Here is a 13,184-nt window from a genome sequence, read left to right on the forward strand (position 1 = left end):
GGTATGAGGTTAAATCAAAAAATTAGTCCACATGTACCGATTGTCGAATTTCAACTAACTGGTTAGGAGCGGACCAACCCTTCTCCTTATCTCCTAATTTACCGTTTTTATCCTCCCTCTCACTCTCTTCTCTAGCGTTGTCACCTGACAGACTGTTGGGCACTCACGAGTTTCCAACACTTATTTATAGTGAACTCGTGTCAGTCCACCAGTAGATTTGCTTTTCGGATTTGCTTGAATTTTAGTGCATTACCCCTTCGCATTAGCTTTGAATAGCTACATATCTTTATTTAGGTTGACTTTGCTGGGTTCCAATAACTTTATTGAACGATGGACATATTTCCACGAATGAATTGTGTATATCGATTGGTCAGATTACCGTGATTGATGCTGTAAAAAGTGTCGATTCGTTTTCTTTTCATCAATTGCTGAAATGCGTCTTCCATTTTCTGTTTGTAATCAAGGAAGGGGTAATAATATGTTTTGTTCTATCGAATGTTTAAAAGCGTACGATAAAAACCACGGGAAGCCCCTTTTTAATGAAGGTGATTGAAGTGAAAAGGAAACAAACATAAAAGAAACACATCACACACGCTTTAATACAAGAAATCTCTTTGATCGAAAGCATTTGCAAAAGATGTGAGGTCAACTACACGATCCTTGGGGTCGATATGCACAAACTTGGTGCTTGGTACGTTCGATGGGCTGAATTAGATGAAGATGTGTGTGTTTTTTTAAGGTTCCAGTGCCATTTTCATGTTCAGTTTCCTGCTGTCGATATATAAAATGCTCCATCCACGAACTTACTACTATTACTGTATGGTTAAAAATTATGGTTTTAGATATTGGGATACTACACTCTTTTTGCTCGCTCTTGTTGTTTGACGTAATTTCTAGATGATACTGTTTACGATTACAATTTTGCTCTTATCTGCTTTTCCAGCTTTATGAAAATAGAACTCGGAAAAGTATCGTTACATTTGCAATAAAACAAAGTACACGCACAAAACCTCACAGCAAAAAAACGAACCAAACACACACACACACTCACACTGACGGTTGTAGAACGGAGTTGCGTGTATATGTGCTGGGTTGGTTGTGATCCCTTTTAACCAAGGCTTTCAACGCAAGTAGTGTTTAGAGAACTGCCCTTAACAATGGTTTTGAATTGTTCCGGAATCGGTTGCTCGGTCTGTGAAAATGCAATGCAAGAAATGATTAGTTCCGGGTTTTGTTTCTTCCAGATTGTAACAACAATAAAACGATACTTACATAATCTCCGCTACTGCCCTTCGGAATCATCACGTTCATTTCGGACGATTTAGAGCTGACGATCTCGACGGCAAGCGAATCCGCCGAAAGGTACATCTGACAGCCATCAGTCTTGTCAATGGAAATCGTTGGTACTTTACCGAGGACCTGAGAATGGCAACAAACATGGGCTGGGATTATTCGAATCAAACAAAACCCCCGCAAACCTTCCACCGACCTGCATCTGGACGCTCTGGCAGTTGACGAATTCAGCCGACGCCACGAGCGAATCAAACACAAGGGAACACTTCTTGCACGAATCCATCACGACGCTGTTGATTTTGCCCTTGATCTGCAGGGTCGAACCTTCGCAGCGGAACATGTACACCACGTTGTTCATTTCGGCATTCTCCACCACAAGGTCGGGGTTGTTTTTCTGATACTCGATCAGCCATTTCTTGCCGTCGCGCGTGAAGGTCGGCGGTTTGGCGACAGCTGCTGCGGCGGGTGGGGCTACCGATTTTGTACCGTTGGTCACACCGGCCGGTGCCTTGTACGGTGCCGGACCCGAGCGGAGGGAAGGGTTTTTGTGCGTTTGCATGTCGGCCGTTACCTTCTTCAAGCCTGCAAACGTAAAATGAATAAATATCATCTGGTTGAGAGAATTCAAACTCATTGGAACAACGGTGCACAACAGACACAAAAGGTTCCGTGTGTTGTTGTTTTCCTATTTACCCTTCGTAATATCAGCACCCTGATTGATCTGAGCAAACAGAGCGCTCCGATCGTCTCCAGAGCCGTCCGCCGACAGATCGCCTAACGGCATCATCGGCGGTGGGGGCGGCAAACCACCGGGCGGTGGTGGAGGTGGGACCGAGGCACCGCCAACCGTTGGTTTGTCCTTTCCGGACCATACCAGGCCAGTCGTGTGGTGCTGCTTGATGTATTGCTGCAGTTCGGTCAGCGTTTGAATCCAGGCGCGAGCCCACTCCACATGGGTGCTGTCCTTCTCTTTCCAATCTTTAAGGACACGGTTAGTGTAGAACTGACCGGCATCGTTCATCTCCTTCACGTACGGCCCTGGTGTGGGGGCCTAGAATTGAAGCGAGAGCATGGCATTGGATGTGTTAAACCGCGACACTGAAATCATGACGAATGCGCTGAAACCTACCACACAGACCCATCCGAGCGCCGGAATACTTTCGCTAATCGCGGACAGATGGTTAAAGAACGGGGAGGTTCGATTCTTTTCGCGATAGCTTTGGATAGTCGAAATCTTATCCGAGGTAGGTTTCAGCAAATTCTGTAAATCCGTATTCGATGGTGCACTCGAGGCGGATGCCACCTTCAGGAACGCAAACTGAGCACTGGATTCGGGGTAAGCGAGAACAAAATACGAGCCATTAACATAACGCACACACGCTACTACCGTGACCTTTCGTCCTTCTTCCCTGGGAGCAATTGTTACTTACTCGAAAGCTTCCTTCACGAATTGCGCTTGGGTGGCTACGTCGCCTCCGATTTTGTTCGAAAGTGCAATAAAGTTGGCGAATGAGCCGAGCATAATATCCTCGTAAGCGTTAATACTCATCTTGCTCGTTGTCCCTCCTACGGTGCCGTGCTGCGAGGAGGATAATGACAATACTGCGGTGCCTTGCTCTTGGATGGTCAATGGATTAGTATGGTTTAATAAAGCAGATGGTTTAGATTGTATTACAGTGGTTGTATTATGCTGGCGGCCCTTTTGCGGTTGATCGGTCAACGCGGGAAACAAGGTGCTTTCCAAACTGTCTACTTTCTGATGCAAATACGAGGCCGACGGTGGTGGGGTCGAGGGCAGAACCGTCGGTAAATCGTCAGCGCTCGGATCAGTGTCCTCTACCGTGGTGTTGGAACGAATGACCGCCTTGCCAACAGCACACGCGTCTTTCAGTATGCGTCTCGTTTCTTCCAACTCACGCGCAGATACGGTACGTTCAAGCCGATCGACAATACGCTCCAGACGATCGATCAAGCACTCTAGCTCACGGGCTGACGAAGGTTTGAGGTCGGGATCACAATCTGCACGAAGGGATGTACAGAGAAACACTATTTTAATAAAATGTGCAAACTACGCGCGAAAAACAAAACCAAAGAACTAGAAGGAATAGTAAAACAAATATAATAACACAAGAGGAATTAATGAGATGGCATTGGAATTAGTTCGCAAGAGTTTAGAAATTCAATTGCTTTATAAATTATATTTAAAACCATCCACCAACGGATACACCCACAGAGAACGTCCTTTCTTCAGGTACCAAATGCATAGCACGATCACTGTAGCATTGGAAAACCTGTTACACCCGATGGACAAAGTATAAATTCCCCAATGAATTCATCATACGGTTAACCATCATTAGGTTGGAAGCCAAAAATACACTCATGATTTATTTAAGAAACACTATAATCCTATAAACTTGGAAGTGTGCGTTGGGGGGTTCTAACTTGTATCTTCCCTCTTGTTTTCATCAACACACTTTGGCATCCAAAATCTAATTTTAGAATGGCCTTGATCTCACAATTAATTTGGCCCTTGAAATTGTAGGTCAAGTAACATCATATTGCCTTCTTCATGATTATCGTCTGAGCTCTCAATTTTGACGAAAAAGAGAACTATAAATTGGCCGATGGTACAACTTGAAATCCAACGTTACGTCACCCGGCACCTTATCACTTATCACAACCATACAGTTTTTGTTGAAACCTGCTGAAACCAACCGGACGGAATAGTATGCACGGAAGTCCCATAACAACAACAAACTAACTAACTAACTAACAGACAAACGCGCATTGAGAACGTTACCTGGATTGGAGCACGTTTTCACATCATGTATGATCAGAGTACGCCCAAAACAGGCGCTCAAAGTTTGCCCCATTCAACACTACCGAACCACAGCACAGCACCACACCACCACATACAACAACTACACCACTCTGTGAGGAAAACGGTGTGCGGTGCGCGTCGAACCGATTAGAAGCTCGCGAATTCTAATGCGGGAGAACGACCAAAGAAGAAAACTTCCTTCCCTGTCGTCTTCACACAACACCACAAAACACAAACGCGCACCAACACAACACAACCCAGTGGGTTAAACTGTTTTCCAAAAGTTTGTTTGGATCTGATTCACGCACATACGGCTGCAGCAGCATCACGTACACAATGTGACGCAAACACAGTTTTTCCTTCTTTGCTGCCCGGCCACCAAACGTGGGCAAGAACGGCACGCTTCATCACGAAACGAACCTCTCAGTGTGTAGTGTGCGAGGCGGCACACATTTCCTTTGGAAAAAAAATATTTGGAGATCGTGGCACGCTGCGATCGTTATTATTATAAATCGTGTTTATTTGTGTGTTAGAAGCGCGTAGCTGGGTCGTGTGCCTGGCTTGGTTGGTGGTGGTGGTGCTGTTGGAATGGATGCAAAATGTGGACTAAATTTAAAACGCTATTAAAACACACACCACAACGCTTCACGAACGCAACCTCGGACGTTTTCCGGACGGTGTCATCGCGCAACCCGACGCCGTTTGCGACTGCTCACAGCTAAGGAGGGACCCCCATGGATGGATGGATGGGGCGCGAACGTTCTCTACTGTTTGCGTATGGATGGTATTTTAGATTATGTAGAACTACCGAGTGAGATGGGAGCAGTGCGCTTATCGGGCACATGTGTAAGCTAAGCGAGAGAATAGATAGTACAAACACCCCATCGCACCTAAGCGGCCTGCATTGGCAATTCCGCCAAACTCAGTGGGTTTTCTGGGGCGGCGGTTCAACGGAAAATGTGTTGGATATTATGTACTATTTGAATAATACTTTTCCAACAAATCATTCATAATCTTGCAAGAATGTGACACACAAATGTAGGAAGAATGCTCAATGATTTGTTAAAAACTCATGGCCAAAGTAGAGAACTTAAAAAATGTTTAGCAAAAAATGCTATTTTCAGTTCGAAGCTATGCAGCTTCCCCTGCTGAAGAGTTTGTGAAAATAGTACCATTCATGCATCTTCTTTTGGGGTAGCTGAAAAATTAACCTACATACATATATTTATGCTGCAGCTCTCATGATGGATAGTTTTCAGCTACTTTAAAGATTTTAAAGGTATTACTTTCTTGAGAATAATGAAGTTTAATTTATTGAAACACAAGCCGTTCCTTTCATCTCATCAATTGGCACTTGTTCACGGATGGCACTCAATGTGAATTTTATTGGCCTTTGCCTTTGCAGACTTCAGTGTGGCACGACGGGATGAAGCATTCGAAAGCAAAAGCGAAACAACGATTTGATTCATGGTTACCAGCACATGAGTCATGCATCGCAAGTTTCCGATAATACAGTTCAACTACTGTATGAAGACGAATTGTGTGTTCAATCTTGAATCATTACTTTTGTTTTTTCGCATGATACTAATGTAGTTTATGTTTTTTTTCGACGGACAAAGAACTACTGCTCAAGCAATAAAAAAGACGAAAAAGAATTACTAATTGTAGCTAATCGTTGCGAAACAGATTAGAGTATTCGCTACCACCACACTGCGTGATTATTTGATAGTACTATCTAAACAAAAACCCTGCAATATGGTCTCCCACATGTTAGTAAACGTATTAACATAATAGCTGATTGGTTTCGGGCCAATTACAGCTACGTGGCGACGGTTTATGAAAAAAGAAGAAATGAAATTACAACATAATTGCTGCCCTATCAAATAGAGAAAATGTGTGTGAATGTGTATGGGTTACACCCACCGGTAGAAACAACGGGAACAACATAAACTAAGAAATAACGGTAAGTAATGTAACATGATAACACTTAGCAAACAAAAAGCATAATATCGTTTAGTTGTTGTGTAATACCCTCCGATTCCTCCTCCGTCGGAACCTTGGCAACTTCTGGTCCCAGCGGATCAAAACGCACACGATGCTCCACGGCAGCATGGGCAGCATTGAGCAGTTCCGAGAAAAACCGATGCCTGCGTAATGCCAGCTCATCGCGTCCTATGGGCGTAGTGGGTGGCTCCATAATGCCACCCTCCTCCCTACGTACAGCCAATCGAGAGGGCACGAGAAAAAACAGGTAGAAGATTTAGCAAATTTAAACGAAAACGACGCCAAGTAACTTGTTGCAATGGGAGTGAATTGAGAATGAGGGACTTTTGGGCGGGATGATCTTTCATTCCGCGCAATTGGCTTAGAAGCGATAGTTCAACAGAGTAGCACTAACTAGCACATTCAAGCGAATTCTTGTAAAAAGTTTAGGAAAAATTCTATTTAGAACGTATTTATAGTAATGTCGATTAAACGAATGAGAAAGATGGGACGATTTTGCAAATTACGAGATTAGCGGTGTACATTGTCTAATTTCTAAATGGCTCTAAACTAAATGGAAAGATGTTGTTGCATGAATGGACATCAAGGCAATGATGATGACATAGATGATGTGGATGGATCGTGATGGTGATGATGATGATGGTTATTTTTTTGTTTGCTTTCAAGATTCGTATCATGCAGCTTATGTTTGAACAATTATTCTTCAAATCAATAAATGGAATCGACTACATTTCTGCTAGATTTGCACTTTTGTCACGAAACATAAACAACGAAGGAATACATTGGATTACGCTACATAATCGAACGCATTAAAATCAGGAGTGAACTTAACAAAACCACACATACGAAAGCGGTGTGTTTTTAAACATTATCAACCAAACGAAACGAGAATATATGTATATAGGAGCGACCAATAAAATTTCTCTAATTGACAAAACAGAATACCAACATCATCAATCGATCCTCGGCAAACCAGTCCGGAAGGGCTATCATGCCCGGCAGTGAGCCTCGCTTGGTGGCGTACGGCGTGCACATATCACCGCGCGGTAACTTCGGTGGCACCGAGTCCGAAAACACGGAATCATCATCTTCCGGTGGTGGATATTCGGGCGGCGGAATCACCTCCGTGCTATCGTTATAGGCTACCTTCTTTTTGATCGATGACTTCGAGGACGATCGCCGCGAGAGGCAACTCTCGCGAAACGAAACCTGCGTTCGTATCGTAGTGTCGTCGCTGTTGACCGACTCCTTGCGGCTGCTGCTGTTGTCGCCTTCGATACCGGAAGGACTGCCACCGTTGGTGGCCGTGTTAGGGACCGATTCCGACAGTGTCGATGTATCGTCGTTGTTTGATTCGCGCTCTTCGCTGGAATTTTTTGAAACCTGATCATTGTTGTTGCTGACCACATTTGTCGTCTCTTCGCAATCATCTTCGCCTTCGTTCTCCGGCGAACCGACGGGTTCTATCAGCTCGTCTGGAGGTGACGGCGTCACTGATTCTGCACCTCCTACATCTTCCTCCGAAGGTTTGGTGGGTTTATCTTCCACGACAGGCGGACTTTCTCGCCGATTGTCCGCGCTACTGATAATTTCCGGTGCATTGTCATCGGTTGGAGCAGGAATAATTACAGCTCCATCGTTGCCTTCATCACTAGAGCTACTGAGGGGATTATTATCGTCATCACTCTTGCTATCATCGTACTGGCGTGGTAAGAAACGTTTCACGTCGATTGTCTCCTCAATTGTTTCTTCGCTATTGCTTGGCTCACTTTTAAGGCGTTCTATCTTAGATGCTACGCATGATACAGTTTGCTTCTCATCATCAAGCTCAACTATTTCTTCGGAAGTTGATGGTGGAGATGGTCGTAATGATCCGGTAAACGGTTCAATTTTCGGGACATTGGCAGTGTCAGATTCATTGATTAGCGAAGAGGCGTTTGATGAATTATTTGTACGATCTTCGATGATTTTCTCTTCCGGTTGTAATTGATTTTCTTCTGGTGCGTCTGACATAACCGTCTCGTTCTGAACTGATCGCTCTTCGATTAAAGCTCGTGTTCCAATTTCATCTAGTAAAAAGGCACACAGTTAATAATACGATCGATCATTGTTTTACATAAAATACAATTGTAAAGTATATACGTTACTAGCTCTTTGCTAGAGGTGATAATGCTGTTCTGTTCTGAACATGAATACGACTTCTTTCAACATGTATTCTATCGAGCATTCATAAACTATACTGAATAAAATCATATACGTAAGATCAAACAAAAACATGAATTCATTAAAACATTCTATAACTGCACATGAAACTCATAAAATTGTATCTTTATACTGCCCTAATGCCAATGGAAAAAGTTATAAATTAAATTATACCTGTTTATAAACTTCAATTTCTGAATAAAAAAAAACTTCAATTGACATAAACCGACCTAATGTTTCAAAAATCGAGTAGGAATATGTACTCGAAAGTACGACACTGACGCAAAAAAGCGCTCAGCCAAACATCCAAAAGAACAACGTTAACACGAACGACTGCTAATAGCAGCGTGTTGGTTAGCTTATAAGCGAGAGCTGTCAAGTACAATAAAGTGCCCACAAATTAGGCGTCTTTTTCCGTTCCAGCTATTCTGAGGCTTTGATCCTTACCATCTTGCGGTTGCTCCTCCGATTGCTGCTGCTGCTGCTCCTGCTGGTGAACTGGCTCCAGTTGCTTCACGCTAGAATTTTCATCTAAAGAACCCGATAAATCCTCACCATCGTGCGGAGGAGAAGGAGGAGCAGAAGTGGTACACAGCTCGTTCGAGTTTTGTCGCGATGGTACATGATTAGGCGATTTAGGTGCTTGTACCGTTAGATTTTCATTTGCAGATTGTGTACCTTCCTCTGGCGAGTGACACGGCGGTGTTGCATCCTGTTTATGAGCCGGATCTACATCCCCGGCTGGGGGTGAATCCTTTTGCTGCTGTTGCTGTTCACCCAGCTCCTCAACGGTGGTAGGAATTTCCTGTGGAGTGTTGGTCGCATCTCCGGTCGAATCGGCGTCGGTGGACTCGTTGGTTGGAAGTTTAGCCTCAATTTCGGTAACCACTCCCGATGATGGGCCCGATTGATCCGTTTGACCTCGGTCCGTATTGGACAGTGTTTTGCTAGCTGGTGACGATGAGGCCGAACCGGCTGTACCGGCTGGCACACTATCAGCAGCATTATTCTCTTCCGTTGCTTTTTCGTCGCTATCAACAGGATTTGATAGATTGGATTCTTCAATCACGTCGTTAACGGTGCACGGTTCACGGGGGGTGTCTTCCGGGGAAGAGAGTGCCGAATTCGCACGCTGCGTATCGGACTCATGGTTTTCGTTTTCCTTCGGCTCTGGCGAGGAACCATTCAGCACGGCCGTGGTCGCTGCCGAGCACCCCGAATACGATTGTAGATTATCGGAGCTTTCAATTATTTCTATCTTGATTTCCTCATCATCTTGTGAGAGGTTGTCCACAGCCGAAATTTTACAGGCACTCGCATTCGTTTCGTTCTGCTTCTTCGACTGCTGCTCCCGCTCCTCCTCCTCTTCCGAGTCGGACAATTTAGCCGATTTTTCTTTCTGTTTTGGAGATTTGGGATTCACACAACGGCAACAGGAAAACATTTTCAAGCACTAGAATTCAGCGCAGCCGATGTATTGCTTTGTGTGTGTAAAACACGTTTGTTCCTTAGTCTTAGCACTATCTTTTAAAAACACACTGTTGCTATTGTTGCTGTAAAATTGTTTTACGTATATGTGAAGGAATGGCGAACATTAAGGATTGCGTAAATTAGTGTTTAACAATCATGCAACAACTCCGCCTCTGTGTGCAATAATGTGATGCAAAAATTGCAACGACAAACTTGAAAGCAGGGAAAATGGCTTAAAATGTAGCAAATATAGTATATGTCTCATATTTAATTGTACTTAGATTAATCGATAATCTAATACATTTCCGCACGGATTGCGATTCGTATTTGTTTAAAAATAATGAGAGAAAATGCTTTGTAAAATTCTGCTACCCATTCAAGAAGGGCGGTCATGATATCGTGGCCGTAATGGCATTGAGCAATAGTCTCCATCTGTTATTTGTTTGCTCTCCGGAGGGGTTAAAAATAGTTTTTCCTTCTCGTTAATGCGTTTCGCTCGTTTGCTTCTTTTGTGTTCGAGGACGTTGCCGACAGCGTGTGTGTATGTTTGTTGATTATATGCAAGCATCAGATGTATCCAAAGCCGACACACATTAATCACCCCGACGTTAAGGTTAGTGGTGTTAATTGCCAATTTTTGGCGTATCCTTACGCGGTTACCTTTCATTGACTGTACCAGAACATTGCTTACGACAAGGATTAAGAAAGGATTATGCTTTTTTTAAATATGGTATAGAGTGAGTGCGTGAGAGAGAGAGATGGAGAGAGTGGGAGAGAGGGATTGAGAGAGGGAGGGGAGGTGGATACATGAATCTTACCGCGGTAAGGGGTTAATGGGGAGTAATAGAGAGAAGGTAACGCTTGTACAAAACAAGCAAAACTAGGTCACACACTATTGTAACAAACAAGACCATCCTTGGAGCGATGAGACATTGTGGAGGGTTCATCACCCACCATCAGAATGTGAATGCTTAAAGGCAAAATGGGAAGAAAAGCAAGGACATTTTTATCTGCCAATGGTTATTATATTTGTGCGGAGTGAAATGAAGAAGGGGAGGCGTAACATCATTTTTAATAATATTGGTCAATATTTAACTAGTTTTGTTTGTTCTTGCATCTACACCGTTTGTACGACGCGCAGTTGTAACGTTACAAAAACTTCCCGGGAGAGTTTAATATTTGTAACGAGTTTGTCAAATAAAAAATGGTAACGATTAAACTGCTTGAAAAAGGGACATATACTGACATTTTTAAGGCTAATTTTGAATGGTTATACGATGCAATATTCTGGTGACTTGTTAAAGCAAACTTTAAAAACATAATTCACATATATTTGCTACATTTCAAAAGTGATCATTTCCACCCTTGAGCTAGTTGAATCTTGCTAACGACGCATTGCTTCATTATCTACGAAGTACTGTTGAATCCAGTTCGTCCATTAAAAGTAACGAACAGCTTTAACGTCCTACGAACACACTAAGAAATCTTTCATCATGCTTCCGAGTGGTATGCTGCTGCATAATTGATGCTGAAGGTAAATGTGGAATGAGAACGATTTCAAGATGTAAGGATGTTGCACCGGGCACAGGGCCACTCACAGCGAACATATACGCAAACACAAAACGCTAAACCATCCGTGAAAAAACACTAACACACTAAACGTAACCGGGTGTGGCGGCACAGTTTTCGAGGCACACATATTATCCTACTCACTGTACCACTGTGTATATCCTTCGGTTTATCCGAATGGTTATCGTATTGAGTTGCCAGAACGAACGTACGTAACTCCACCATCCGTCCTTGTGGGTAAAAGTCGTAAAATGCTTCTTCTGATAACGCAAACAAAAAAGACTGAATTGGCTGGTCAGTTTCGTCGACACAAAGGGGAAGGTGTGTTTGAAGCACATAAAATTATCTACCGCTCTGCTGGGACACGCACAAAATTCACTACCGAAGGACAAGGAAACCGAGCACCAGTGATAATGTCCCGCGCCTTGCGAAAAAATACTGCCAGGACGACACACCAGAGTGGCACAAGCGGTACCGATCGATTCAAAACACCAGGCTCGACTGGAGCCGTCGCCTACTGATGGTTTGGAATCTGCGAAACCCAACCCAGAGCAAAGCGTGTTGGGCTTCGTTTGGGAGCACACGGTGTGCTGGAGATGCTAACCCATCGGGGAGGTTGACGTAACTTTTCCGGGAGCGGCCCGAACGATCCGAATGGCTACCGAACAGTTTGCCCACAATAATCTCGTCCGTATTTCCCCATTTTGCTGAATGTTTTTCTCCAAACGATATGTGCAACACGATCTTTCCCCTGGCTACATACGTTTTCAGAGAGTAGTAACGAACCGCAATTCCGCTCTTGTTTTGTTCTCCTGGGTTTCCATACTGTTCTGCACACACGTGCTGCAGCAGTGACCGCCCGTGTCAATGCTACGAGGCATGCCGCCCCCGGATGCTGCGAATTTTCCGCTCTCGTGTATTCTTTCTTCCAGTCAGTTCGCTCTTATTTCGATGATGATTGTGACAATTCATTCATTGTTCTTCAATCGTAGTACAAACGAGTAGGATAGTGGATATCAATGTAAAATCAAATCATATAACAGATACATCATGGATAAGAATATTTGTAAGGTTTTTGTTCCTAAGCTTTTTTGCTGATTATGTTTTGCGTTCCTTCAAAACTATTTTCGAACAGCTCAGTTCGGTACAACGTAAATACCGCGAGCGACGATATCAAACTCTCGGGTGGAAGGTGAAACGATCCACAGCGCAGTCTCCGTACGATTTCGTACGATGGTATTTGTATTTGTTCCTCTGTGCTATAAGCCCATAAGCTTCACGTTTTCATCTTGATTACCTCGCCAAACTCTCCTGCGTGCTCCAGTGATTATAACAGTATGGAAGAGAAAGTGTTGATGACACCTAGGCTAAGGACAATAACACCTCCAAGGTGGTGCGAAAGTGAAAAGTGTGAGTGGAAAATCGGCTGTTGGCATTCCAATGGGAGTAATTAAATATTACTTCAATTATCAAAAAATAAATTAAAATGAATTACAAAACACAAAGGCTTTTTAATCCTTTTTACTATATATCCTGATATGTTACTCTCGGTTATAAATAATACATATAAACACATATCAGAATCGAGACACAGTTCCATAAGACAAGGATTATTCTACAAAAAACGGAGATATATTAACCGAGTTCACAACGAACTGAAGACTTTTTCATTTGCTGCTACATCCATTGTTGCTTTAGACCTGGCAATGCCACCCGTCATGTGCCGGGATAGGAGGTTAGATAGTCGATTATCCCATGTATGGGGGAAACGGTATACATGACTTGAGCCATGAGTGAAGAAACTATAACATAAACTAAAAATCAC

The 13,184-nt window shown here is 43.4% G+C and overlaps 1 protein-coding gene across 4 annotated transcripts; it reads right to left on the minus strand.

Annotated features, from left to right (window-relative positions):
* Nucleotides 1-262: 262 nt before the first annotated feature.
* On the minus strand, nucleotides 263-11,920 carry LOC120959067 (adenylyl cyclase-associated protein 2). 4 transcript variants are annotated; one of them, XM_040382218.2, is made up of 10 exons: nucleotides 11,710-11,920; nucleotides 8,768-9,873; nucleotides 7,068-8,187; nucleotides 6,146-6,327; nucleotides 2,724-3,312; nucleotides 2,423-2,618; nucleotides 1,987-2,344; nucleotides 1,490-1,875; nucleotides 1,273-1,419; nucleotides 263-1,192 (listed from the first exon to the last, which is right to left on the minus strand). In XM_040382218.2, exons 2-10 carry the CDS (start codon nucleotides 9,762-9,764, stop codon nucleotides 1,109-1,111), a joined length of 4,059 nt encoding a protein of 1,352 aa, XP_040238152.2. In that variant the 5' UTR covers nucleotides 9,765-9,873; nucleotides 11,710-11,920; the 3' UTR covers nucleotides 263-1,108. The 4 variants fall into 4 exon arrangements, with proteins under 4 accessions (XP_040238152.2, XP_040238153.2, XP_040238154.2 ...); XM_040382219.2 differs by lacking the exon at nucleotides 11,710-11,920 and having other exon boundaries at nucleotides 8,768-9,932; XM_040382220.2 differs by lacking the exons at nucleotides 6,146-6,327; nucleotides 7,068-8,187; nucleotides 8,768-9,873; nucleotides 11,710-11,920 and adding an exon at nucleotides 4,094-4,728.
* Nucleotides 11,921-13,184: the final 1,264 nt, after the last annotated feature.

The sequence above is a fragment of the Anopheles coluzzii genome, chromosome 3 (genome assembly GCF_943734685.1).
Source record: "Anopheles coluzzii chromosome 3, AcolN3, whole genome shotgun sequence".
Lineage (NCBI taxonomy): Eukaryota > Metazoa > Arthropoda > Insecta > Diptera > Culicidae > Anopheles > Anopheles coluzzii.